Source organism: Phyllostomus discolor, chromosome 6, assembly GCF_004126475.2.
Source record: "Phyllostomus discolor isolate MPI-MPIP mPhyDis1 chromosome 6, mPhyDis1.pri.v3, whole genome shotgun sequence".
Taxonomy (NCBI): domain Eukaryota; kingdom Metazoa; phylum Chordata; class Mammalia; order Chiroptera; family Phyllostomidae; genus Phyllostomus; species Phyllostomus discolor.
Window position 1 is genome coordinate 41138100 of NC_040908.2, and position 26657 is coordinate 41164756.

The following is a 26657-nucleotide window of genomic DNA, read 5'->3' on the forward strand; positions in this document are numbered from 1 at the left end:
CCTTTGGCCTTCATGCTGGCTCTTCCCTCTCCCTGGAGTTGTGCTTCTCCCCTCTCCCCACCTCCACTCTGAGAAGAGAGGCTTTCTCTGACCATCCTCATCCTCATCCTCATCTCCTGTACTCTTTTATTTTTGTCTAGGCACTTATCAACTAATAAAAATTGACCACATAACTTTATTCTTCATAGTCTGTTTTAAACACTTCTCCATTTAAGTAGGTGCTTGATAATCATTGAATTAAGTCACTTCATCAGTCACACTGGGGGAAAATTCAGGGCTTAAACCAGGCCAGCTATGATACAGGATGAATGTGTGTGTGTGTGTGTGTGTGTGTGAGAGAGAGAGAGAGAGAGAGAGAGAGAGAGAGGGGGAGAGAAGAGAGATTTATTTGAAAGGGAATGAAACAAAAAGACTCTCATGGTGGGTGGGATGGGATTTGGAAACAAGTTGAGGGAGATGTGGAGGAGGTGAACTACAGATACAGGTAGACTGGGACATCGTTTAACATTTAGGACATTGGAGGTTGTAGGGGTGTCTAAGAGGGCCCAGGGGACAGGAGAGTCAGTGAGGGAAGACCCAGCAATAGGCTTGAGCCCAGAATGGTGGACAGTGCCCATTTTGAGGGATGAGGCCAGGAGCAAAGGTGCAAAAGAACCAAGAAGAGGAGAATCAGGATTAGGGGTGGTCTTGAACTTGGGGTGGGGGTAGAGGTGACGGCCAGCAGTGTTAGGTGCCCTGGGAGCAGGAGAGGCCAAGGACTGTGAAAATTCTAGAGGGTCAAGGGTATTGGGAAAGTCAAGGCATGACAAAGGGACATGACCTTTTCAGGAAGTTGGCAAAGAAGGGAAAGAAGAGCCTGTGCCTGGAGCCACTGGAGAACAGGTGAGGTGGAGAAGAAAGTGGAGATCGCCATTGGTGCAGAACCCCAGAGAGCAGCAAGCGATGGTAATTTTGAGGGGGCTGTGACTTACTGGACAGGGTGACTGGTCCAGGTGGAGAGCCTAAAGTAGATTTTGGTCCCAGAGCTGCCATCAAATGGTGTTGTAATCATGGCAATCACTTAGCTTCTGTTCCCTCCCTCTGCCCCACCCCTGAAGAAAAAGTCTGCACTGCCCACCTCAGATACTGGTTGCCTGACTCCCGTGTGAAAGTGCTAGCTCTCCAGTAAGGTTATTTCTGTGGACCATAAACTCACCACGCCCTAAAATGTGTGCTTCAGAATTCTGTTGTTTATTTTCTTTGACAAGCACTTAATATCCACGTGCTTCTCTGAAATGCTTCCTTTTTGAGTCCTGATCAGGGAATAGTAGAATCGTGTTTTTTTTTAAAAAAAAAAAAAAACACAAAAAGCAAAAAACAAAACCCTTCAAGTTCTGCTCTAGATTGTTCAGTGGGAAGCCTGGTGATGTTTTCAGAATCAGATGTATTTGTCTGGCACTGAAAGAGTCAAAGTGGGATTGTCACAAATACCATTCTTTCTAAATATTTAACATTTAGAACAAATGATACATATTTTACATATATTACTTTTATGGCTGAATTTGACACTCATGTATAAGGAATTCCTGTAGCTTTTATTCTTTAAGTAAATGAGATGTAACCACTTAATCTTTCTTCTTCCTTCACCACATAAGGATTTTTTCTTCAAATGAACTTAAAATACCTCTCATGAATACTCGTATTTTTAACAGAATGTTTCTCTTTTGATTTTTTTCCTCAATGTTCTGATGGATCCTCTCTTTAAAAAGTCTCTTAATAATGGAAAGTGTCAAACAAGGACAGACCCTGAGTGACAGATTGAAGCCTTGGGCAGCCATCGCTGGTTTCAGCACGCTGGCCTGTTTTCCGTCCCTGCCCCACACACGACTAGAGGCTGTGTAGGCACCCCGGAGTGGGAGAGCAAGTCACCACCAGACTCCAGGGGTGGGGTCAATAGGACATAGATAGCAGAAGCTATGGGAGTGACTGGGCCCCCGGGGGGAGGGAGTGGGCAGAAGGTGAAAACTCAGGACAGGGAGACACACAGATTATTTACCCCTGTGGTACGAGAAGGTGACATTCACAGACACACTTAAAAGTAGGTGACTTAAATGGCACTTAGTAAAACAGGCCCAGTTTCTAAGCTGCTCAGTAGTGTGTTCATATATGGAGCAAACAGTGTGTTCTCTTTTATTTGGGCAAGTAAACTTTTTTTGGCAGGTGACCAGTAAAAGCGATGCCACTATTTCACCTCTTCTTCAAAAATGTAATCACAAATCTTGGTTGACCAGCCCCCCTGCCCCCAATAGAACATTTGGATAAAAGGCCAAAATGTTCAGGATACATATTTTAAATCCATATGATTTATTTTGATATTTTAAAGAACAACTTAAAAACAACTGTTGTCAAGCACCTGTCAGTAACTTGTTCAAATTTAACAACTCTTGCAAGGGAAAGGGGGCAGGAAAGAACCTGGGAGCTGGGGAAGAGGGGACAGCATTTCGATTGTTTGGCACCCCACTCTGAAGTTGCCACCCTTTCTACTTGTCACTAGGAAGGTTGTCTTCTGGGAGGAGATGGCCCCTGACTCTTGAGCAGGGGTGGCTTCCGAGGGGAGCCTGATTTAATTGGATACTCAGTGTGTGTAGGGAGCAGTGTCTGGTGCTCACCTCGAGGCTACAGCACCTGTAGGCTGGGGCACCTCAGGCCTGCCTCCCGCAGGGTTGCGCAGAGTGGACCCAGGCTCACCTGGAACCCTGCAGGCGGGAAAACATTGATGGGATTGGGTGTGGGTTCTAGATAATGAGCTCTTGGTTTTCCTTTTAAGAGGTTCCAATTGAGGTGGGGGGGGGGCGGGGAGTAGATTATGAGTGCCAGGAGGGAGGATTAAATACAATTAAATACAGGAGGGAAGGAATTGAGGAGGAGGCAGTGTGACTTGAACCTGGACCTTCAAGGACAGGCGTGGGATTGAGAAGCAAGGAAATGGACATTTTAGGCTGAGAGAAGCCACATGAGCAAAGGTGTGTGGGGGGTACAGTTGTTCTTGAGTGCTGGTGCCCAGCAGGTCCCCACGAGGCGTTTTGAGGGTAGCATACCTGGATCTAGCGTCAGGTGTTTGTGAACACACTTAATGAGGACGGGGATGGCCACCTGCCCTCCACCCTGGCCGTGCCATCCATGCCATCCATGCCCGTCTTCAAGTTTAACCACAACTGGGGTGGATTTGCTGGCTGGGAGCTGCCTACCTCAGTTCCCAGTTCCTGCCCCCTCCCTCCACTCTCCATCGTGAGAACCTCAGTTTTTGGAAGCTGTTCACTTATCTGTAACATGAAGATACCTCAGTAACCACTTCGCAGAACTGTGTTTCCAGTTGGGCCCTTGGCATGCTTCTGGCACATGGACAAGCCGTCCCTGCTTGGGTGCGGGTGGACGTGCCTTTGTTAATGTCTTGTTAGAAAAAGTGCCCCTGGTAGCTCCATCCCATTTCTTCACTTCCTGTCTTTTTCCTCCCCCAAGGTATTAGACCTATTGATTCCTTTTGTTTGGATACAACATTATTTAAATGCTGCAAAAAACTGCATTGCCAGTTTTACACAGCTTTCTGTGATTTTCATACATGGTTTTAGAGAATGAGTCAAGCAGTAACCTCAAGGCTGCTTCTCTCAGGGACTCCAAATGGTCAGTCAGGAGGCCTGGAGCCTGAGGTGTGGGCCTTAAGCTCCTTGGTGTCCCCTTCGTGGTAACCAAGATCTATCTCCTACTATTGGCTTCCGGTGGGTAGAGGCCAGGGGAGCTGCTAAACATCTTCCAATGCGTAAGACAGCCCCACAGCAAAGAAGTATTTGACCACAATGGCAATAGTACCAAGAAACTTCGCAAACCACTTTTGACATGTTTGATCAATCATAGCACCTTCTTCATACACTGCACAAGTCTTTTGGGGGGATTTCAGTTGCATTCTTAACTTTCTTGAAATAATAAAGCATAATACACTGAAAATGTTGCGTATCTTCTTCCATCTTCAGTATTAAAATGGCTGCACAAAAATTCACCAATTTTGATAAGCCTTTTTTTTTAAATGCATGCTGATACGACAGGTGTGACAATACAATCTAACAAAATTGTTTCATATGAAGTTAAAGGCATCTAAGCACTACTAGAGCCTTGGTAAAGAAAAAACATAAAGGACTTTTTGGCCAACCCAATAATAAAATACACCCACCCAGTGGGCGGCAGGGAGGTGGTGCTGGGGCAATTGACCTTTTTGGCCTTCTTTTATTTTTGATGTTGGTGGTCTAGAATTGAAGCTGTTTGGTGTGAGAACAAGCCTTTTGTCACTAAAAATAATCCTCACCACCCCGGTTGTCCTCCCCATGGGTGACCACAGGTGAGGCTCTGGCTCCCTGAGCCTTAGTTTCCTCTTCTGTAAATGAGGTGGTTGGAGTGTGAGCTCATGTACTGGTGAAGAAATTCTTGTAGTTCACTTGTGGTAATGAAATTGAGTTATGTTTGGTCTGTGTATGGAATGTGTGTGCATGTTAACAGAAAACAGAGGTTGAGAGTGTTCAGTTAGTTTGTGGCCGACACTTGTTCTTCTGTCGCCTTTTCTGACACAGGCTGGTGACCTTTCCTCTCAGAGCCAGGATTTCTGGGCTCTAGACCATCTCTGCATCATCCTGTGACAGGTCTGGGGCCATGCTGGGTGCCCTTTACCTCAGGCTGCCAAGCTGGAAGGGCGGGGGAATGAAAAGGCTGCGTTTTCTCTGTGTAAACAGCTCTGACAGAAGGGTTTCTCTCAACGTGCTTGGGATCAGGCCAGTTTAAGCCCTTGCCAGTCTCTCATTCATGAGTGTGGATAAGTACCTAACATACCTGAAGGGGCTCTGCCTCTGGTAGTAAGGCGCCTGCATTGTCAGACCGGGACCCCTGGGCAGTGAACAGTTCTCAACCTGCACTTTCATCTGCATCCTTCCTTTCTAGTATTGATTAAACCTTGAAATTGTCTACATCTTCTGGGTATCCATAAATGTAATGATTTTAATTCCTAAATTATTTTTTTCAAGTGCAACTTAGGGATTCTTGAAGTCCTCTTTGAGTGACAATGTTGTGTGGTAGAAAGGCTAAGAGCTTAGACTTGGAGTCAGGGTCCAGGGTCCAAGTACTGGCCCTGCCTGGATTAGCACTATGACCTCAGACTACATAATTGCTTTACATTTTTGAGTTTGTGAAGGTTAGTTGGGATGAGAACATCCCCACACAGAAGAATGGGCTAAGGGTATGGGGAGTAGGAAAGTCAGGATGGAAGTATATGGAAAGACGGTATAAATTAAAATAGGCAGCTGCCCGTTTTTGGTAAAGATGAAAAAGGATGGTGTCCACGGTCATTGTGAACAGCTTCATGCTGCTCATGAGTGCACTCTGGGGGGATAAATCAGTCTGGCATTTTTGCTGTGGGGTAGGGGTGCTGGGGATGGAAGGGGGGAGGGGAATAATTTGACTATATTCTAAATGACTTAAAAATTTTGTTCTCTTTGTACTTTATTGAAAGGAAGTAAAGGACAATGGAAAAAGACACACATGTGAGGTTGTTCTTCAATTTTTTTTCAATTAGAGGGAAAAATTAGAAATAACCCATGGGTTAGTGATTGGTAAAACAGACCGAATGCCTGTATTGTGTCAGAGGTGCACTGGGGATCTGATGCTGGAAGACAGCCTACCCAGATCGTGTTCTTTCGCCCTCTAAACGGAATCTGCTTTACAGAAATTAAATCTCAGTGAACACAAAAGCCAACGACATTCATCATCAACATGGACATCCAATTTGGAGTCCTTCGTTTTTTCCTTGTTTCATATACCAGTGTGATTTAGTCAGTTTCTTTTCTTTCTTTCTTGAGGGGCTATGGCAGGAAACACCTGCTCCAATCCCCCAGCAGCAGTGTGGATTAAGTTAGGCGTCGGCATGGCCATCTCGTCTTGGTGGAGAGGCCCTGGGCCCACCTGCACTGACCTGCTCCTTCCCTTGTGGCATCAGAACCCATCTGCCCACCAGCCAGCTGTGTCAGTCAGTCTTTATCTGCAGACACCCTGTGCCCCTGCCCCATCTCTTGCCTGCCTGGTTTATCCCCACACTTCTGAAATGTATCCTGTTTTGAGCCCCACTCAATTCAGTGTAAGTGACCCATGTTTTAAGCCCTTTCTCTAACTCCAAACTCAAATAAAAATGTTTGTGGTTGGTGATGAATTTGAGTTGGTGATACAGATATTTACAACTTGTTCCAGCTTCTGACTATTGCCTCTCAGCTCTAAGTCCACCCTTTGTGGTCTGATCTGGGAAAAGGGATCAGAACCCTTAAGATGTTTTTCCTTTGTCTTGTGTGAGTTGAGGGCTCTGAAGAGGATGTTGTGAGAGGAAGGGATTTTCATTCCTGCATCCTGGTATACTGAGTGTGTGTCTTCAGGCTCCCAGAGATCCTGCCTCTTTTCCTGCACTCCTATGTCCTTCTGGGCACAACGTTTTCTAGCATTTGGCTGCCCTGTGCTTGCTCCAGCGTTGGCAGCAGCGGTGGGATGGGGAGCCTATACACAGCCCGGTCACTGCTTTTCTGCACCATCTTCTCAGCTCCCACATTGGGGGCTCCATGGTCCTGGCCATCTAATGAGCTGGCCACCCCGTGTTTGTCCTGAGCAGCTGCTCTGAGCTGCTCCCGGCCAAGCCATCCATTGGCATTCTGAGCTCCTGCAGAAGGAGGCCTCTCCAGTTCCCAGTTCCAGCAGCATCCTGACTGCCCCTGTGTGCATGGCCCCCTCTGCACCCTCATCCTCTCTGCTTGTCTACCCAGCAGTCTAGGCACTTCATCCCCAGGGTTTATTTCCTGTAGCCCGCCTGATGGGGAAACTGTTTTCCAGGCTTGGTGCCTGCATCCCAAAGGGTAGTCCCTGATTTCCTAGTGAGTGGACCATCTCTGAATGCTTTGGTCTTCCGCATTTGTCCTTTTTTCAGGTACTTCTCATCTGCGCTGGGCACCCTTTAGAGTTCTGGTGCATCTTTACAGTTACTCAGTTATGCCTTATAGTACACTTCCCTTGCTTAAATTACTGTGGTGTTTTTGTTTTTGTTTTTGCCTCCTGGTTGGACCCAGACGGAAATACATCCCATGTAACCCAACTGAGCAAACAGAAGAAGGAAGCAGAGAGAAATTTCTAGGGCAGCAATTTTCAACTGGTATACCACAAGAAGTTTTAAAGCACGCAGTACCTATTTAGCCAGGGGCCCTGACCTCTTTTCCTCAGACTGTCCAGTAAAAAAATGACAACAGTCAACACAAAATAGCCATCCAGTGTGAATGAATTGAAAGTATACCTACTTTTTTGGGTCAGATTAGAAAAAATATACTTTTTGGGTGCCACAGAATTTTAGTAATTAGTTCACGTGTGCCAAGAGATGGAAAGGTTAGAAAATCGCTGTTTCAGGGGTTTCTCTGAGGGCTCATTGAGAGCCTGCCAGAGTACAGTTGTTCATACACAGGTCCTGGAGCCTAGAGTAGAAACATTTACCAGCTCAAGCCAGGAACTGACTACCTGTATTGCAGCATTTCTGTTTAAAAATGATTTCCCACCTTAGGTAAATATATGTCCCCAAGTTCTGCATCTGTACTGAGGGGCTGCCTTCCCACCCCAGTTCACCTCTTCAAGTCTTCCCCCACCCTCTTAGTGTAATATTGACTCCCTACTTCTGAAAACCTGAATCCTCCCTCAACTCTATAATGGCCTTTAAATTTTTTCTATTGTACTTTAGTACTTAAAAAAATGAGGCAGATTTATATATATATATGTGTGTGTGTGTGTTATTTACTAGCACACATACGTGATTTTCCACTGTTATCTCTTTGGAGAAAGTTGTGTATATTTAATTAATCCAGTTTCTACTGAAAACCTCCCTACATTCATTGAACTTGACCAGATGGCCAAAATGTTTGCTCAGCAAATGATGAATGAGTCTCATGTACCATGTGCTGGGGTAATGGTGGTACAATGTGAAGGCCTGGCTTGTGGAACATGCCCAGGTGTAAGCCACCATGACTAGGAATGGATAATCTACCTTCTGGAAGGTGGGTGCTTCAGCCAGGAGATGACATGAGCTAATTTGGAAGGAGTAGCAGCTTTCCAGGAAGGCATAGCAGAGGGTAGTAGCTGGGGTTTGCTGGAACAGAAACGTGTTTGCTCTGGTTACAGCTTAAAGTGTATAGGGTGTGGAGATTTGAGACGTTGGCAGGAGGTGATATGAAGGGAAGCACAGATCATCATAAAGGGCCTGGCTGGGACCACGTGGGCATATGAGTGAGAAAATTGGAGTAGTGAGGCTGGTATTCAGGGTGGGGCATATCCCTGGGCAGGAGGTCTCTGGGAAGGGAAGAGGGATGAAGCTCTGAGCTTGAGCTATGGGAATGAAAAAGAAGAGGAGTCCTAGAAAACAACCCACAGTTACAGGTAGGCTCTGGGGGAGAGTAGCATGTTGTGGTGGTGATCTGACCGAACTGGGAGAGCAGCATGAGCAGGGACTGTACGTAGAGGGACTGAAGATAGAGTGGTTGGGGAGCATGGTGGGAAATGAGGCATTAGGCCACTGCAATAGCCAGTAGCAGAGCCTGAATGGAACAGAGGAGAGATGAGGGGGTGCAGGTGACCTTATGGAGGAAGGAAGACAATACTTGTTTTCTGATTGGATGTGGGGAGCAGGGAGAAGGAGCAAATCAAGGTCATTCTGGGATGTGCACCCTGGTACTTGGGAAGTTGATTCATTGCAAATGGGGGCCTGGGAATAGGGTCTCCACAAAGCATTTAGAAACTAATATCTAGAGTTAACTGGATCAGTTTGTAATCTTCCTTTTGGAGGTGATGTTTAAGGCAGTGGATATATGAGTTTCCACAAAGAGTAAATTTATGAAAGAGACAGTGGAGGACAAAACTTTAGAAACATGCTTTCATTTAGTATTTGATGGAGGAGTCAAACTTCTGAAGAACTGTAGAATGTCCATTGTGTGGCAGATGACAGAGTGGTGTGGTAGGTTATATCATCCCCACTTTACAGACGAGGAAACTGGGGCTCAGAGAGGTCAGACAGTTTGCCTAAGATCACACAGCTAAGTGGGTAGCATAACTAGAATTTAACTTTGGGCTGTCTAACTCCAGATGCTGGGCCAGCTTTCCCAAGTGAAAATGGATCTGGGATTACAATCATTACACTGAAGATACAAAACTTTTACCAGTTTTATTAAAGGCAGGGGCAGGATGGCCTCTGGTGGGGTTAATTCTCTGTTGTTAGCTAAATTTTCTGAAAGTTCTATATATCTATATCTACCTATCTATAGATAGGTAGATATAGATATATAGAGATATCTATATCTATATCTATCTATCTATCTATCTATCTATCTATATGTGTGTGTGTATTTGAAGAATCAACTTAGGGATTGATTTGATTTGATTTTGATGATGAGTATCATTTGAGAAAAATCAGCCATGCTGGCTGGGCTCTGGGGGGATTTAAACAGTGGGTACCAGAACATGTCCTGCCACTTGGGCATATGATGTTGCCTATGGGGATGTGCTGGTGAATCGATTCATTATATGTACTTTTCCTTTTAATTTTGTACATGGAGGGTACTAGTAATGACAATGAACAAAATTCCTTGAATTTAGCTGCCTCCAAGACTTCCAGACCAGAAAGCAGAGTCAGACACACATTCTCGCTTCATGCCAGTCTCGAGGTGAGGTTGTGAGGGCAGTCTCAGGGCTGCGCCCCAGGCCTGGCAAGAACCAAGACTAGGCTTCTTGTTTCTATTAAGAAACAAGCTCTAGATATGGCCCAGATCTCTGGTCCAACAGAGTCACCTCATTTGAACCTTATCATCCCCTGTGTCTGCCTTGCATGTTAGAAGCTGTTCTCTCCCCTAGAATCACTTAACTGCAAACTGTCCCTGTCCCTGTTCATCTGAGCAGAACCTGGAAATGGCTGGCAAGGGCCAGGCAACAGATGGAAGCAGCCTGGTAGGAAAGGATTTAGGAAAGGCACTCTGGCCAGGCTCCTGGAGGGTGGGGGAGAGCAGGAGCCAGGCAGAATGATAGACACGTTCTCCAAAGAGTAAACATGGTTTCCCTGCCCCCATGATATGGCATCTGGCTTGTGCTCTTTCCCTCTTTGAGGATTTGTGAGGTTTCTGCAAGAAAGAGATCAGGAAGCAGGACCCTGTGGACACCAAGGCTGCTAACCCAGTCTCCTGTGGTCGAATCAGCTTGGATTCCAGCCCACTTGCCTCAGCCTGACTGGATGGGGGTAACTGGTCACTTTATTTCATAATTAGAAGACGGCCCTGCCTTTCTTTTTTCCGTAACTTTGGTACTTGAGGGCCTGGGTATGGGTGCTGGTTCTGTCTCTGACCACCTGTCTGACTTGCCGGAGCCCCTTGGTGGATGGGTGTCCATCCTGGACTCGAGTTTTGTGCGAGTCAGTCTTTGTGGCTGTCAGGAGCCAAGTTAAAGTATCTTCTGGCCAGCACTTTGCTTCCTTGTTTATGGGGCTTCCGGGAATGGAGGGAGCCTCTAGGATCATCCTCTTTAGTGCTTCCCAGGGTAGTTAGTAGTGTCCATGAGTGAAACCATGGGAACGTTTGGACTGCATATTGGGAAACAAAGTGAGGTACATGAGGTGTTTTGCCCAGAGCTTGGTCTACAGCGTGATCATTCAATAAATGTTACTTATGACATGGCTCGGCCCCCCCATATCTAACTTTGACTCATGGTTGTTTTGTCAGTTAAAATGTACAAAAGCTTTAAAATATTTAATACCTTTAAAGAAGGTGAACCGTTGAAAATAAGACTTGCATCCCTTTAGTTCCTTTAGTCATAAGCCTGTGCAGCAGCATTCACTGGCATCACGATTTAAAATTCTTACTCCGGAGCTGAACAGCCTGGGTTTAAACCCTGGCTCTGCCATTTACTAGATGTGTGACCTTGGGCAAGGTAAATCACTTCTGTGTGACCAGCTGCCTCGTAGGATGCCTAGTGCCTGGCAGGTACATAAGTATTTATTATACTAAAGCAGATGTTCATATTTTACTACTGTTGTTACGAATCCTTCTAACAGAGGGCTCCAGGCCAGCAGCATAAGCCCAAGGAAAGGTGTGCAGATGACGTGGGGATGGATGTGACAGAGCCCCTGCTGAACGCTGCAGGGTCCAGGACAGCGATAGCGTGTCTGGGCACTGTGCGCAGCCATGACACAGGCCGGAGGTGCGGGCTGCAGCAGTGAGAACTCGGCATTGGGAATTTGTGTGATGTACTCCCATCCCCCCACCCCTCCCCCCGCCCTGGCAGTCCAGATGTGTGTGGTGGTGGCCATTCGAGGAGAGAGATGCTGTGGCAGCGTTAGAGAGGGCTCAAGTAGCCGGTAACCCTAGTACCCTGATTAAACCGGTTTGGGTTTTGTGTGGTATTTTATCTGGATTTTCACGTAGTGTGTACTATTTTGTAATCCATTTTCAGCTAAACAATGTGTTTTTCGGTCTCTACCTTGTTTTTCTAAATATTTTAATTACAAAATGAGGACACTGCTTTTCATTAAAGAAACAAATTCAACTGATGTGTTTTGGAAATTTCAACACTGTTTGGTCCTTGTTGGGGAGACTTCATGCCTAAGCACAAGGTGAAAAGTTAAGGACGTTCTTTGTACATGGGATTTCCTCCTGTTTCTGTTACTCACAGTCAGAATTCTGTGTTTCACAGTGAGGGTTGTGTAACGTCTTCCCCAGAGTTGGGGTAACGTTTTCTTACTCACATTCTTAAGCAATGTATTGAATGGCTTCCTGCTCAAAGAATTGGTTTGTGTCTGCAATGGGACTGTTTAGTCAGACATTCAGAGCGCTTTTTCCCACAGATGTTTTTATGGGGTCACTGTTTTATCTTCCTTTCTGTGAACTTTGGTTTGTGGTAAGAGTCTGCCAAAAGCAGAGTTCTCATGCAAGGGACTGTGCCCTGTTCCCAAATGAAAGATGACATTTAAACTTGATGGATATGTGCAATTGAGAACCTCAGTTTTCCCACCCTTCCTTCTCAGATTGGCTGGAAAGAAGTGCCCTTAAGCAAGTAGTGGTAAGAGTTAGCTCCAGCAGCACACTTGGAAATTTAGACAAGGAATGCTGGGCCACTCTCAGAGGCGGGGACTGGGTGCTTCCTGGTAATCCTGCTTTCCCTTTTTTGGAGAGTCTTGGTAACATCAAATGTACCATGACCCTGTGCCTTGGGTCTTTTCAGTCTTGAGCCAGCCCTTGAGGCTTTACTCTTGACCTCGAACAGTACCTTCCGTGTTGGCCTGGATGTGCCTTGTAGAAAAAGGAGATCCAAAGAGCTCTTGTTACTTAATAGTTTGTAACATTTAGGCAGCTCAGTTAACCGCCTCTCTGAGCCTCCATTTTTCTCAATGGTGAAGTGCTCTCCTCTCACCTTCCCTTAGGGGATGCATATGAGAGATGGGCAGGAAAAAGCTCTGTGGACCAGAATCCTTGAGCAGACAGCAGGTGAGGATGGTGTTGCCGCGAGAGCTACAAAGGCCTGTCTTAGCTGAGGTGGTGGGAGGCCCTGGCTGGGTCTTGATAATGGAAATAAAATCCCGAATTACAGTGGATGAACATGGAAATCTTGGGCCAGGGTCAGCACGCCTAGTGTGTTCCTCAAAGTATTCCCCAAGAAGGGTCTGTGCTTTCCATGATAGAAACTTTACACCCTTTCTTCAGGCGGTTCTGGCTGTATCCAGATGTCCATGGCTTTGCCCCATAGTCTGGATGCACAGCTGGCTGTTATCTAGAATCATTTAACGTGTTATTCATCCTGAATCTTTTCCTAGGAAAGTTAACTTAGTAAAGTACTGTGCTCCCCATTTGTCCCCTTAAGCTGTCTTCTTTTACTCTAGAATTTCAGTGTTAGTCTACTGATACTCATATTCCTCTTCTGAGTTGAAAATTTCTGTCAAGTAGTTAGCTGTTCATAGTGTATGCTGTTTTTTCCTGAGTACCCTTCCAAATATTTTTCCTCATTGTGGTCTTTTTCTGTTCACCCTCAAACCTTTCCTCATTGCCCTTTTTCCAGCCTGTCCACACAAAGGGCCTAAAACTTTTAGAGATCAGAGATACTGGGTCCAGTGCTACTTTAGCTTTAGGAGAGTTATCCCAATTTAGAGAGAATTATTTTTGAAAAGTGTTAGTCTCAAATCTGGAAGACTCCCCCCACCCCACCACCCCACCAAAAAACAAAGCTTGAAACTATCAGTGATTTACTTTCTAAAGAGACAACTAATGCTTCTAACTATATGAAATATTAATGCAAATGCATTCTTGGTGTCCATTTGAGCTCTCTTGTCCTTGCAAGTAAGGCCTATAGCGAAGGTGTACTGGACTTGGACCTCCAATTTGCTCATAAGGTTTGCCCACAAGCACCTTTGAAATGACATCATCTAAGCAGGGTGTGGACTGATGACTTAGGCGTGGACATTTTGAATTATTCAGGCTGTAGGTGACTTGGGGTCCTTTAAAAATGTAATTAAGGAGTCAGAAATGTCTTGTATTTTTTATTACTTTCTTTGGAGGATATTTAACAAGGCCTTTTCTTGGTGGCTCAGTGGTGGGAGCTTGAGGGGTAGAGGTGAGTAGTGGCAGGGAAGTGAGGGGAGAGATGGATGGTGGGGGGAGTCTACATGGGTGAGCTGAAGGCACACACAACTTTATCATCTGCCGTGCTCTGTAGATGTGCAAAAGCTTTGGGGGAGTAGGGGCTTGTTTTTTAAAAACACTTTTTACTTGTATGCCCATAAACAAAGCTATTTAGCAGTGGTAAATACAAGCAATTAGAGTAGGATCTCTAAACAGATTTTAAGAGACAGAAAATAGCTTGGGAATTCCGATCGATTAATCTAGACTGCCCAACATGTAGTAGCTCCATGGCATTCTCAGCGTGACAAATACTTCTTCTACCTTGGGACTATTTGTTAGAACTCTGAACTTAAAAATGCTCCTACATTTTTTTTTAAAGTAAGCGCTATCCTTGATTAAAACATGATCACACAATTTTGTTCTAGAAGTTGGAGAAAACTGGGTACCATTTGACACAATGGCCTTGGTACCCAATTGCTTTGGCTGGAATTCCAGCTCTGCCCTTAACACAGCTAGTTCTTTAAATCTGTTTCCTCAGGTATAAAATATGAATAAAAGTAATAGCACCTACTTCATAGACTCACTGTATCAAATTAAATAATGCACAGTGCATGGGATGCAATACTACTTTGGGGTTCTTTTATAAGGATAAAAGCTCAGTCATAGAATTAATCTGAAAAGAAATTTTTTCAGTGCATTGCCAGTCCACTTTTTTTGGTTTGTCTTTCAATGTCAAGCTTATCTGAATGGTTATTTTTGTGTAGGTCCTCTGTCTCAGCAGTGTTAGACTCTGGAGTTACATCCCCAGCAAACTGTGTCTTATTCTTTCTTTGTTTTTCTATTGGCTACAGACTCAAATCTGTTTTTGGCCTTTGATAGTTCACTAAAATGTCATTTTCATTTCTCTTTTGCTTTTTCTATAAACAGCAGAGATCTTAAGTATACATTTTGAGTTTCGACAAATATATACACCCATGGATTTCTCATTCCAATGAAGGCATACGTAGTACATTTCTATACTCTAGAACGCTCCCTCCTGCTTCTGTCCATCACTTTCAGATATCTAGGACCTGTATTAATTTTGTCTTCTTGAACCGGACATGAATTGAATTTGAGGTCTTTCACTCTTAATGTGCTCTCGTTGTAGTGGCAGTAGTTTCCTTTTTATTGCTCAGGGTTATTCCATTGTATGGACATACTACAGTTTGATAATCTATTCTTCTGTTGATGGCGTTTGAATTGTTATCGGTTTTGGGATATTGGGGTAAAACTGGTATGACTCTTTTCATTTTATGTCTCTGAGCACTCAGTGTGCTTAGTGGCTCCTTCACCTCCTGGCTCTTCAGCCCTGGGCAAGCATCTTAATCTCTCTGCCCTTGTTTTCTAATCCATGAAAGGTTGGGAAACAATTCAGGGTTGGGACCTCCACTTTTTAAAAATGAAATAGAATAAAATAAAAAATTGGAGTGAATTACATGGAATTACACATATTGCAACACCTATAAATGCAGGGCGGGGCAAAAGTAGGTTTACAGTTTGCATGGAAAATAGTACAATCATTAATAAATAATAATACAAGAATAAACTTTGTTTTGTGTACTAACAGCTATAAATGTACTTTTGCCCTGCATTGTAAAGTTATGTGTGTGTGTGCATGTATGTACTGGATCACAATATAAAATGCATTTGTTATTATGAATTGTAGGCAAATCACGAAGCTCACTAGTTTATATGTGTCCTTGTAAGCAAGGAAGTTGAACAGCTGTGAGGTTATTTAGTAAATGCATATTTTTGCCTTCTGGTGTCTAAAACAGCCACAGTGTTAACAGCTACTTATATACTGCTTGCTATGGGCCAGCCACTGTTTTAAAAGCTTTACATGGAAAATCATTTAGCCCTCAAACCCAGTCTATGAAGTGGGTCATTAGCTCCATTTCATAGATGGAGAAGTTGAGACATCAGTTCTACAACTTGCCTGAGGCCACACAGCTAGAACAGTAGGGCCATGATTTGAAACTAGGCCATGCAAGTCTAGAATCTGTGCTCTAACCCACTCTTCCAAGGAAGGTAACAACAAAGAGGCAAGTAACATATGTGAGCAAATGCAGACTAATAATTATTCAATTAATACAATGTTCCTCCCTTTTGTTCCAGATATGAGAAATGAGTGTTGGACGTCGGAGAATAAAGTTGTTGGGTATCCTGATGATGGTAAATGCCTTCATTTATTTGATTGTGGAAGTCTCCAAAAGCAGTAACCAAGAAAAAAATGGAAAGGGGGAAGTAATAATACCCAAAGAAAAGTTCTGGAAGACATCTGACCTTCCGGTGGCATATTGGAATCGAGAACAAGAAAAGCTGAACAGGCGGTACAATCCCATTTTGGGCATGTTGGCAAACCATACAGGGGAACTGAATGGGTTTTCCAACATAAGCCATCTGAATTATTGTGAACCTGACCTAAGGGTCCAATCTGCAGTTTCAGATTTCAACAATTTGCCGGACAGGTTTAAAGACTTTCTGCTGTATTTGAGATGTCGAAATTACTCACTGCTTATAGATCAACCAGGTAAGTGTGCAAAGAAGCCCTTCTTACTGCTGGCGATTAAGTCCCTCACTCCACATTTCTCTAGAAGGCAAGCAATTCGGGAATCTTGGGGCAGAGAAACCAACGTGGGGAACCAAACAGTGGTGCGTGTCTTCTTACTAGGCCAGACACCCCCAGAGGACAACCATCCCGATCTTTCAGATATGCTGAAATTTGAGAGTGAGAAGCACCAAGACATTCTTATGTGGAACTACAGAGACACTTTCTTCAACTTGTCCCTGAAAGAAGTACTCTTTCTCAGATGGGTGAGCACTTCCTGCCCAAACGCCGAGTTTGTGTTTAAGGGCGATGATGATGTTTTTGTGAATACCCATCACATCCTGAATTACTTGAATAGCTTATCCAAAAACAAAGCCAAAGATTTGTTTATAGGTGATGTGATCCACAACGCTGGACCTCATCGGGATAAGAAGCTGAAGTACTACATCCCAGAAGTTGTTTACACTGGCGTCTACCCGCCTTATGCCGGAGGGGGTGGATTCCTCTATTCCGGCCACTTGGCTCTGAGGCTGTACAACGTAACCGACCGGGTCTTTCTCTACCCCATTGATGATGTTTATACTGGAATGTGCCTTCAGAAACTTGGCCTCGTTCCAGAGAAACACAAAGGCTTTAAGACATTTGATATAGAAGAGAAAAAAAGGAATAATATTTGTTCCTATCTAGATCTGATGTTAGTACATAGTAGAAAACCTCAAGAGATGATTGATATTTGGTCTCGGTTGCAAAATGCTCATTTAAATTGCTAAAATATACACAAACTAAATTTCCCATAGAAAGAGATGTCTTGGATAGTTTCCACATTGTGTTCTCTCATTAGGGCAAATTTCTATGTTTAACCATCAAAATTGCCTTCATAAGTAGTATCTATTTGAGGGCCTCTAAACCCTTCAATGTGGTACTTTCTGAAGAGGGAAAGCAGAAGATCGTAATTTTTAGAGAAGGATATGGCAGGACAGTTGGTTCCAATTCTTCTTGTTGGTTAGTGGTCATTATTTTTTAAGTTACCCCTTTTTACCTGAAATAATAAGTTTTTGGAACTTGACTATTTTAAGTTATTTTTGTTTCACCCAAATATGGTAATATTCCTACTCTCCATTATAATAAGTGAATTACCTGCAATTTAGGTACTTATAAAACTATTGTATACAAATGATTTGTTATACATGGTTCAACAGTTTTTGTGAAGTGGAATAAAATTCATTATTATAAAATTTGGATGATTTTTTTAAATTGTCTAGAAAAATTGACTGCTGCCGAAATTTTCTGCTACGCCAGCAGTATTTTCTTGTGTTAATACAATCAGTTAATTTTACAAAATGAGAATCACTGTGTTACCCAGTTTATCTTGTTATGGTCATAGTAAAGGACTGTAATACAGGAACACAGTAACTATTCTTGTGTTTGGTTTGCTACATGGTATCATAACAGTTCTCTGTTTTTAGTGTTTGCAGATATGAGTATGATTCCATAATGGCCAACTAAAGATTGAATTGACACTGGCAGTCAGACTGTGTTTATGATTTTTTAATGTGGACCAGGAAAGCATATGCAACTTTTGAACTTGAAGTGAAAAAATTGAAGTAGCAGACTTTGTCTTGAGTGGTTTCTCCTGGATTCAGTTCTTGCCATATCTTCACGTGTTGCTTATACAAAATTATTCTGAGTAGTGACTGCTTCCCTGTCTCAGTGTAGAAGTGCCTGTGTTTTTATTTATTGTTCAGATCAACGACCAAAACATTTTCTTAAATATATTTTGTGTAATATTTTATTTGTATACAGTGTTGTTGATAAAATATTTAATAGAGCATGTTATTTTAAATGTAAGATGTAACATATGTTAAATAAAGCTGTTATTTTTTAATTTTAGAATTCATTTTTTGGAGACCTGTGAATTGCTACAGGTGACAAAATTCTGCCAAATTGTTGATTATATATACCATCTTGTAACATGCTTTCTTGAATTTTTTTTTGTGTTTATAGAAATCAGGATTCTTACCTATTGTAATTCTGGGAACTATACAAAGATTAAAATAAAAGTCTTTGCATTTTTAATTGTCATGTATAATGGGTAGTAATCTATGATCTCTTTTTGCTTTCTGTGTTTGATTACACTTTCCCCAAACAAGCCATTCCCACCCCCACCCCCAGAAACTGTTATAGTGATATTGAACTATAACTTTTTCTCTGTCTCAGTGGGTTATCTGTCTTCACACTTAAAATTCATAAAAGTGCTTTCCCAAGTCAAGTCCTTAAAAGAGGAGTATGAGTATTTATTTATGTTTTCAGTGAGTGTAAAGAATTTAACTAGAAAATGGAGCAGCATTTAAAAAAAAATTATATCCATTTTGGGGTTTGTATCCACAGTGATGAAATATAGAGGCAGCCTGCTGTCGCTGGGTAGATCAGTTGCTTAGAGCATTATCCTGCTATGCGAAGGTTGCAGGTTTGGTCCGGGTCAGGGCACATACAAAAATCAACCAATGAAGACATAAGTAAGTGGAAGAATAAATCAGCGTCTCTCTCTTTCTCCCCTCACCCTTCCTCTCTCCCTCTTTCAAATCAATTAACTAAAATCAAGAAAGGGGGAGGGGCAGCCTTTACCACTCAGGTTTCTCACCTAGATTCGTGTTGAGAAGAAATTGCCAATGGTCAAGTAAGAACAAGTAGACATTTGATGAAGCTCAAAAAACAGAAGGGATCAGTGTTAGACCATTTAGCAGACTGTCCTCTCCTACTGGGAATGTTGAGGCCATGTATGAACAATTATGAGGACACAGATAGTGAACGTGGGCTTGAAGACTGTGGTAAACTTGGTCCTTCTAAAGGTTTCATGTGCCTGCATCTGGCCTCTCCAGTGGTTGCTAGCACACCTCCTGGAGAGCAGTGTTACCACATTAGGTTTAGAGAAGAATAACAATGCTATCAGAAGATTCGCTGGTAATTGGTTCACAATTTGCATGTGTCTGTGTAACTTGACTGTGCATTTTTAGGTAATAATTTTTCCTCTGAGGGGAATTTCTTTAATTTTTTCTTCCAGGGAATTCTTTTCACTTTCAAGTCTGCAGAGAAAGAAGAGATGTAGCAGCTTTTGAAATATGTTTGGAGGGCTACTGACGGCCTCTTGTGAGCCTTCAGTTGACATGTGCCATTGTTTGAGTATAAATCCTTGGTGCTGGTGATGTTTGGTGGGTGAGATGATCTCTGGCCCCTCTTTAATATGGCAGAAGTTCTTGTGTAGTGGTTACCTGAGCCCACACCCATCTCACGGGCTTTTCAGCAAAGGGATACTTGGTTTTTAGAGCTCTACAGAGGCCTGGGCTCAATCATGGTATTGATGGGTCCTTCAGTCAGGGAGCCCTCTCTTGGTGCCCACGAGGTGGATTCTCCCCTGAGCTTCCATTCCATGAATGTAAGCATCACAGTTAAATCATTCTTTCAGAACTGATCAATAATGGAGAGCTCAGTGAAACTGGCATTTGGATTTTTTTCATGGCCACTCCCATGTCTTGTTGATTTTGAGTTTGAAGGTCAAAGGCTGAATAAACATTGCCAGGGTTTAGATTTTTCCTAAACTCAACTAGGCCTTAAGAGGAAAAGGATGAAAGATACCAGAATGGCTTATTGCCATCCTTGACCCTGGTTATACCCATCTCAATTTTTTTTTAATCCTCACCTAAGGGTATGTTTTTATTGACTTGAGAGAGAAAGAAGAAAGGGGAGAGAGAGAGAGAAACATCAATCAGTTGCCTTCCATATGCACCCTGGCTGGGGATCGAACACGCAACCTAAGTATGTGCCTTGACAGGGACTGGAACCTGCGACTTTTTGGTGTACAGGATGAGGCTCTAATCAACTGAGCCACTGGGCCAGGGCTACCCATCTTTATTCTTGAGTTGGCTGAGGGAGAATGGAAAAGAAGGGCAGGACGTGGAAGGAATACTTTGAGTTACAGTTCGAAATTGATCCCAGAATTAAAGGCACCCAAAGTGCAGCCATCTTCTACGTTGATACTCCTGTTTGATAATGGCCTGGAATATTTGCTGTTGTAGTTTGTATCGGCCCTCATGCAGAAAGAGGGAAATGTATTTATTAAGGCAAAGGGTGACTTATTTACTTCCAGGAAAGCAGAAAAGAATGAAGCCTTTACTTGGACCAGAAGTTAACTTCTCTGGGATTTACCTTATGAAAAATGTCAGGTGAAGTAAAAATTCTTATTTGGAACAAGAAAACAAATACTTTATGTGCCAGGCTATTAAGATTATTGGGTAAATTAAGTTTTTCCTTAATGTTCTATATTGATTTTATTCAATATAATTCAATATAATACATAATATTCAATATAATTCAAATTTTTATTCAATTTATTATCTGCTAGGAACATCTATCAAATAATTTTGATGAACTTTAGCATTAAAAATAAATCTGAAAAATTAGGCTATGATCCTGATTAATTCAGGTTTAAAGTAATATATTAGAAATGTTTTTTTTTGCCCGTGATATATCATGAAAGGTAGAGGCCATGAATGAGACATTTTTGTCTTTAGGGAGCCCCCAAAATCTTGTAATTTTGCATGTGACTTATCATACTTACTAATTTTAAGATGCAGTACTTTTATATACCACTAAAAAACTGCCAGTTCAATGATTTATATCAAATGTAAGATGTACCCCAATTGCAGAGATGTTAAAATATGAAAGGTTATATCTTAGAATACTGAAATACAGCATTCACGTATATATGTGTACACAATAATACACTAATACTGTATTTCAGTTACACACACATGCACTCTTAAATTGGAAGACGGAATCTTGTTTAGGTGTATTTCCTGCTTCTCTTCTTTCCTCTCACTTTCTATGTTTAGGAATTTTCACCCAAGCAACTATGGTGGCTTTGAGCTTTGACAGTTGCTTTCTTCCTGCATATTGTGTACTCTAAAAGGGATTGTATTGATTGCACTGAAGTAGCAAAGTAAAATTTTTAATTTGATCGTATTCCAAGGGCTCATTTCTAAGTCAAGGCCTGGTGGTGCAACAAAGGTGCTTGCAGTTTCCTGACAGCTGCCAGGCATCAGGGGAATGTGCTCTCATCCTCTTAAGCAGTAAGCCACGTGAACTGGCATCCTAAGTGTTAGCAAGGGCTTGTGCATTGCCCTGGAAACCTACCATCCTATGACCAGCACTTACCTGGCTTGTCTTCAACTAACATTCTCTTCCTGCTTATCACCTAAGCCCTGTCCTCCACGCTGCCCTCTGCAGAGCTCAGAAGCTAAGGAGGTGGCCTTTGGAAGGGGCCTCTGGACTCATTTACAGATACCCAAACCTGCCCAGACAGCACCCTTTCAGCTGCCAAAATATCCCTAGGTGGGTGAGAAGTGGCCAGGCCCTCCCAGCCTCAGACTGGCCCTACCCAAGATCTCCCTGTACACTAGAGAAAAGCCCAGCTCCTGCCTTCTTTGAATTAATGGCCTCCTGGGCTCTTTCTCCTCTTGTTCAAGGGTCCAAGGTGCTGGGCTTAGAATGCCTTTTTCCACTTGCCCTATCTCATTGCAAAATCCACACAGACATGAGGTCTTAACTAATAATTGGATAATTTGCTTTCCAATCTGTGGGGTGGAGAGAAGAAAATAAAAACAACTTTTTTAGAACATGACAAAGACAGCCAAGGGGCACACTTGTAGGGGCCTAGCAGGAAGGACACATACAACAGGTGCCAAGGTCCAGCACAGCAATGAGGCACAAGACCTACCTGTTTTGTTCGTTGGACCTTTGCAGAGGAACATACCCCATCCCAGTGCTGCAGTCAGCTGGGAGGCCAAAGCTGCAGATCCTGCGGCCTCTCATCTGCTGTAATACTCCTGGCTGGTGAGATGGGAGAAACCTGGAGAAGCACAAAGGGAATTAAAATAATCAATTGTGAACAAAATAGCAATAATTTCACATTTAGTTTTCCTCTTGTGGGATATGAGAAATGAGTGGTGGACATCTCAATGTTGAAGGGCTTCAAGTTGGTGGGAAATGCCTTTATTTGGTTGCAAAAGCCTCCAAAAGTGAGTCACCATGGAAGGAATGTAGAAGGAGGGGTTGTGATGCATTGTCAATGAAAGCTAGAGAAGTATCTTACTCACCAAGTTGTCCTGGATTGAAGAACAAGACAAACAGAATATGCAGAACAGTCCCACTGAGAACCTGCTGCCCCACGAGGCTAGGGAGGGACATTTTTCATTGCTGGTAGACCAACCCAGTAAGTTACCCCTCTGAGATGGGATTGATTTATTTGGAGAATCTTGTACTTAGAAAACAAATCTAAAAATAATTTTTTAATTTTAAATTTTAATTTTTGACTTACAGAAAAGTTATAGGATAGAGTACCTATATACCTTCACCTAACTTTCTCTAATGTTAACATTTTACAAAGCCATATCACAATATTCAGAATCAAAATTGGACCTACCAACCGCAGGAAGTCAACATGCCTGTAACCCTGTTACCTACACTAAGACTTTCTTTGGAATCTTAACCATTTTTTCTCACTAATGTTTGTTTTCTGCTCCAAGATCCTGCTCAAGTTCCCACATTGCATTTAGTTATTTTTCCTTGGTCTCCTCCAATCTGTTGCAGTTTTTAACCTTCCTTGCCTTCCATGACTAATGCTTTTAAAGAGTAGTGGCTCTTATAGAATGTCCTTTTGTTTGGACTTGCCTGATGTTTTCTCACAATTAGAATGAGGTTTCTCCTCTGTAACTTTCTCTTTGTAGTTAAGAAACACCATGGGAGACTTCTGTGCATAGAAGTTTATACATTCAAAGCCTGGCATGCAGCCAGTGCTCAATGAGTGGTAGCTGTGGCTTTTTTCGTGACCATCACTGTTGCCCTGTCCCAGTTCTGTCCCTGGCTTCCCTTGTCTGGTATCAGCTACTTTTACTGTTCCTTCATTATTCTCTGCATCCCACACTGATCCACTCCTGACTGGTCACTTCCTCACATCGAGGTTAGTGCTCTCATTCAAATTATCTGTGCTCTTAAGGGCACAGAAGATCCCCTGGCTGGTGTGGCTCAGAGAACTGAGCACCGGCCTGCAATCCAAAAGGTCACTGGTTTGATTCCGAGTCAAAGCACATGCTTGGGTTGCGGGCCAGGTCCCCAATTGAGGCTGTGCAAGAGGCAACCAATCTGTTTCTCTTGTGCATCAATGTTTCTCTTCCCCTCTTTTCCCTTCCCCTCTCTAAAAATTAAATTTAAAAATCTTAAAAAAGAACAGGAGGAATTCCCTCTTTAAAAAAAGGACACAGAAGAGCTGAAGGCTGCTGAGCACACGGGAGTTTTGGGTGAGTCAGGAACCTACCGTAACTCAAGGTTAAGGGCAATGCCATGCTAACAGGAAGAAGGATTCTTCTGTCTTCTCAGGATGTGTTTGCTTCAGAGGTGACCTTGGTTGGGGGCAGGGGGCCCAGCTGTCCCATACCCCTCATGGTAGAAGCCTGGACCAGAACCCAAGGGCCCATATTCACTCTTCTCTTGGACCTGTAGGGACAGGATGAAGAAAAGCCCACCTGGCTGAGCCCTTGAAGCAGGACTGAGCCAGAGGTGGATCTCCTCCTAAGAAAAGTAGAGTTTTCTGTGACAAGGGGGTGGGGTTGTTGTACTGAGCAACCTTCAAAAGCCGCAGCAGAAAAGGAGTCAGGTTGGGTGGAGGAAGGAAGCATCAAGGTTTGATGTGGGGAAGCCCCACGCTGGGAGAGAAATCCCAAGTTAAAGCAACCTCGGTTCCCTCCAGATGAGAGCAGACATGCCAATGTGCTCAAGGGCAGCCTCCTGTGGATTGCTTTCCAGGAGATCCCTTGTCCTGCTCTAGCACACAGCTTTATGTACAGAATGGCTGGTGGCTGCTTTCTTGGCCTCCCTGACTCTTCCCCTATTTTATAACATTTGGGCTCTATTTTTACTCAGAGATGAGTTTTCCATGTTTGAAAATAGCTGCCATGCAGAGGACTGTTGAAGTTACTATTTTTGCCTGTTTAGCATGTTTTCCTCCATCCACCCCTCTGGAGACTCCAGGACTGGAGGGCTGGGCATGGGACCAAGCAGGGCCTACTGGAGGCCTCTCTGGGCTGAGAGATGGGTGCTCCTCTTCCTTGGGGCTGCTAAATGGGGCTGATGAGGCCAGCTCCCAGACTATCTTTAGGAAGCGTTCCACCAGTAGAAAAATAAGGGCAACACGTACGGGAGCAGGAAGGGGGATTGGAGAGAGAAGTGGTGACACAGGGGGGTGCCGTTGAGCCCTGGGTCCACCTCCACCTCTGGCCTCCCAGCTGTATATTCCCCTTTTTTGCCCAGGCTCACTGGAGTTGGATTTCTTGGTCCTGGCTGATGATACCATGAACGTTTAGTTTCTTCACTGAGTTCTACATTCGGCCCAGCTGTGAGTGCTTTCAGGTTCCTACCCCGAGAAATCCAGTTTCATGCTATTTGCTCCAAGTTAGGCAGCTGGGGATGGAAGTTGTCTTAGGCCAAAGAATCTGAGTAGAAAAGCTTAGGGAGAAGGGATCAGGGAGTAGGGTGTAGTCCTTCCTTTCCCCTGGGGTGTGTTCAGCGCAGACACGGAAATCCCTGAGTGAGATAGTTTACAGCTTTTCTTTCAGAATCTAGTTTATAGGTTCAGTTTATAAGTGTTTGTTCTTGTGATGTTAAGAACCAAAAAAAGGGGGGAGGGGATGGAGTGGTGTGTGTGTGTGTGTGTGTGTGTGTAATCCAGTTCCTTGAGAGAAGATGTTTTTGGGTTGGGACATGATTGGGCAGGGGAGGTGCTCAGCTGCCCACACAGCCAAGGTGAGGTATGACTCTCCTGTGTAGGTCTTTTTTTAAAAAATATTGTAAATACCATTTCAATTTTATTTGTTTTCTGTTATGAAATATTTCAGACACAGAGAAAAGCACAGAGAGCAATGTAACAAATCTACATGTATGGACAAGAAAAGGGCTCCGCAATAAATCTGTGTGAAAAGTAAGCTCACAAAGTGAATGGATCGTAAATTCCTAACTGGGCAGGTAATGGTGGGTAATCTGTGTATAAAAGACTAATCTTTGCTTTAAGCAAGCCCTGTTCATTGTTCTTATGCATCTAGGTTGCCACACCTTTGAAATGCCAGAGGTAATCTGTTTTATACCCCTGCAGGGAGCATATCATCTTGTTAACTATCTTGGGCTTTCCTTTCTCCCACCTTCTTGTATTCTTCCTCTTTAATTCCAAGTGTATAAAAGAAATTGTGAAACTGTCATTCTCGGGAGCATTTGAGGTCTTGCTTTCTAGCATGTCATCAGTGTGTCTCAAATAAACTGAAATAAACTCTTAAAAAAATTCTCTACAGGTTTGGATGTTTCTTACCTCAACACATTTAACAAAACTGTTACCATTTCCCATATTGTTGCATATTGTTTTTTGTAAATAACAGCTAACACCAGAATTGAAGGCCCCTTGTATCCTTTCAAATCTTGTTCCTCTCATTTCTTACCCAGACATGTTGCTATTCTGAAGTGTCTTCCTGACATACTTTATAGTTTTAATACATACATATATGTATATTTTCATATGTCTATAAATAAGATATATCATTTGGTTTGAACCTGTATTTTAAAAATTTCCATGAAAGGTGCCCTTTTCAACTTTCATTATTCACTAAAAATTTTTTTGACAGGTATCCATGTTGACACATCTAAATTTGGTCATTATTTATTTTAACTGCTATATATTATGAATATACTATAATTTCTACATTCCTTTCTTAAGAAGTATTTAAGCTGTTTCCAGTTTTTACTGTTATAAAAAATGCCACAGTGAATATCCTTATGCACATCTCTCTGAGCACATATCTGAGTAGTCCTCTGGGTATTGTGGGGGCTAAAAAACCATTAATACTTTCCTGTCTTCTAATTCTTCTGCCTGGGCTAATAACCAAATTAACAGAGGTAGATTAAGAGGGAAACAAATAAAAGTTTTAATACATATGCATGGGGATTCATGTGAATTTCCATGAAGTTTCAAAGACAGTGAGGTAATATTGGGTACATGTGACATTTTGGACAAAGGAGTAAAGGGAAAATGAGGTATTAAATTGCAGAAGTGAGAATGGGTGACTTACAGGTGGTTGAGGAAGAGGGTAGCATCTATGGCAGTCATATTTTTTGCTAGGTGACTCAGAAATGATGGGACCTGGCTATTTGGCTAACAGGCCCCTGCTGGAAGCCTTCTTGTTTACCATACTTAATTCAAATTGGGCTAAGGTGACATCTTAAAGTTGCCTTCCTGAAGCAGGTTTCTCTGAGTCTCTTGGGAAGGAGAGATGGAAGTGTCAAAATTTCTTTCT

At 43.0% G+C, this 26657-nt stretch overlaps 1 protein-coding gene across 3 annotated transcripts in view; it reads left to right on the top strand.

Moving 5' to 3' along the window:
- B3GNT2 (UDP-GlcNAc:betaGal beta-1,3-N-acetylglucosaminyltransferase 2) overlaps positions 1-17793 on the top strand; it is a 156358-nt gene extending 138565 nt beyond the window's left edge. For 2 of the 3 annotated variants that reach the window (XM_028514547.2, XM_028514548.2), the window contains exon 2: positions 15837-17793. In XM_028514547.2, the coding sequence (XP_028370348.1) occupies positions 15846-17039 (1194 nt within the window). In that variant the 5' untranslated portion in view covers positions 15837-15845 and the 3' untranslated portion in view covers positions 17040-17793. Of the gene's footprint in view, positions 1-828; positions 946-15836 lie in introns of all 3 variants that reach the window. The other variant, XM_036028024.1, reaches the window with a different exon arrangement.
- The last annotated feature ends 8864 nt before the right edge of the window (positions 17794-26657 follow it).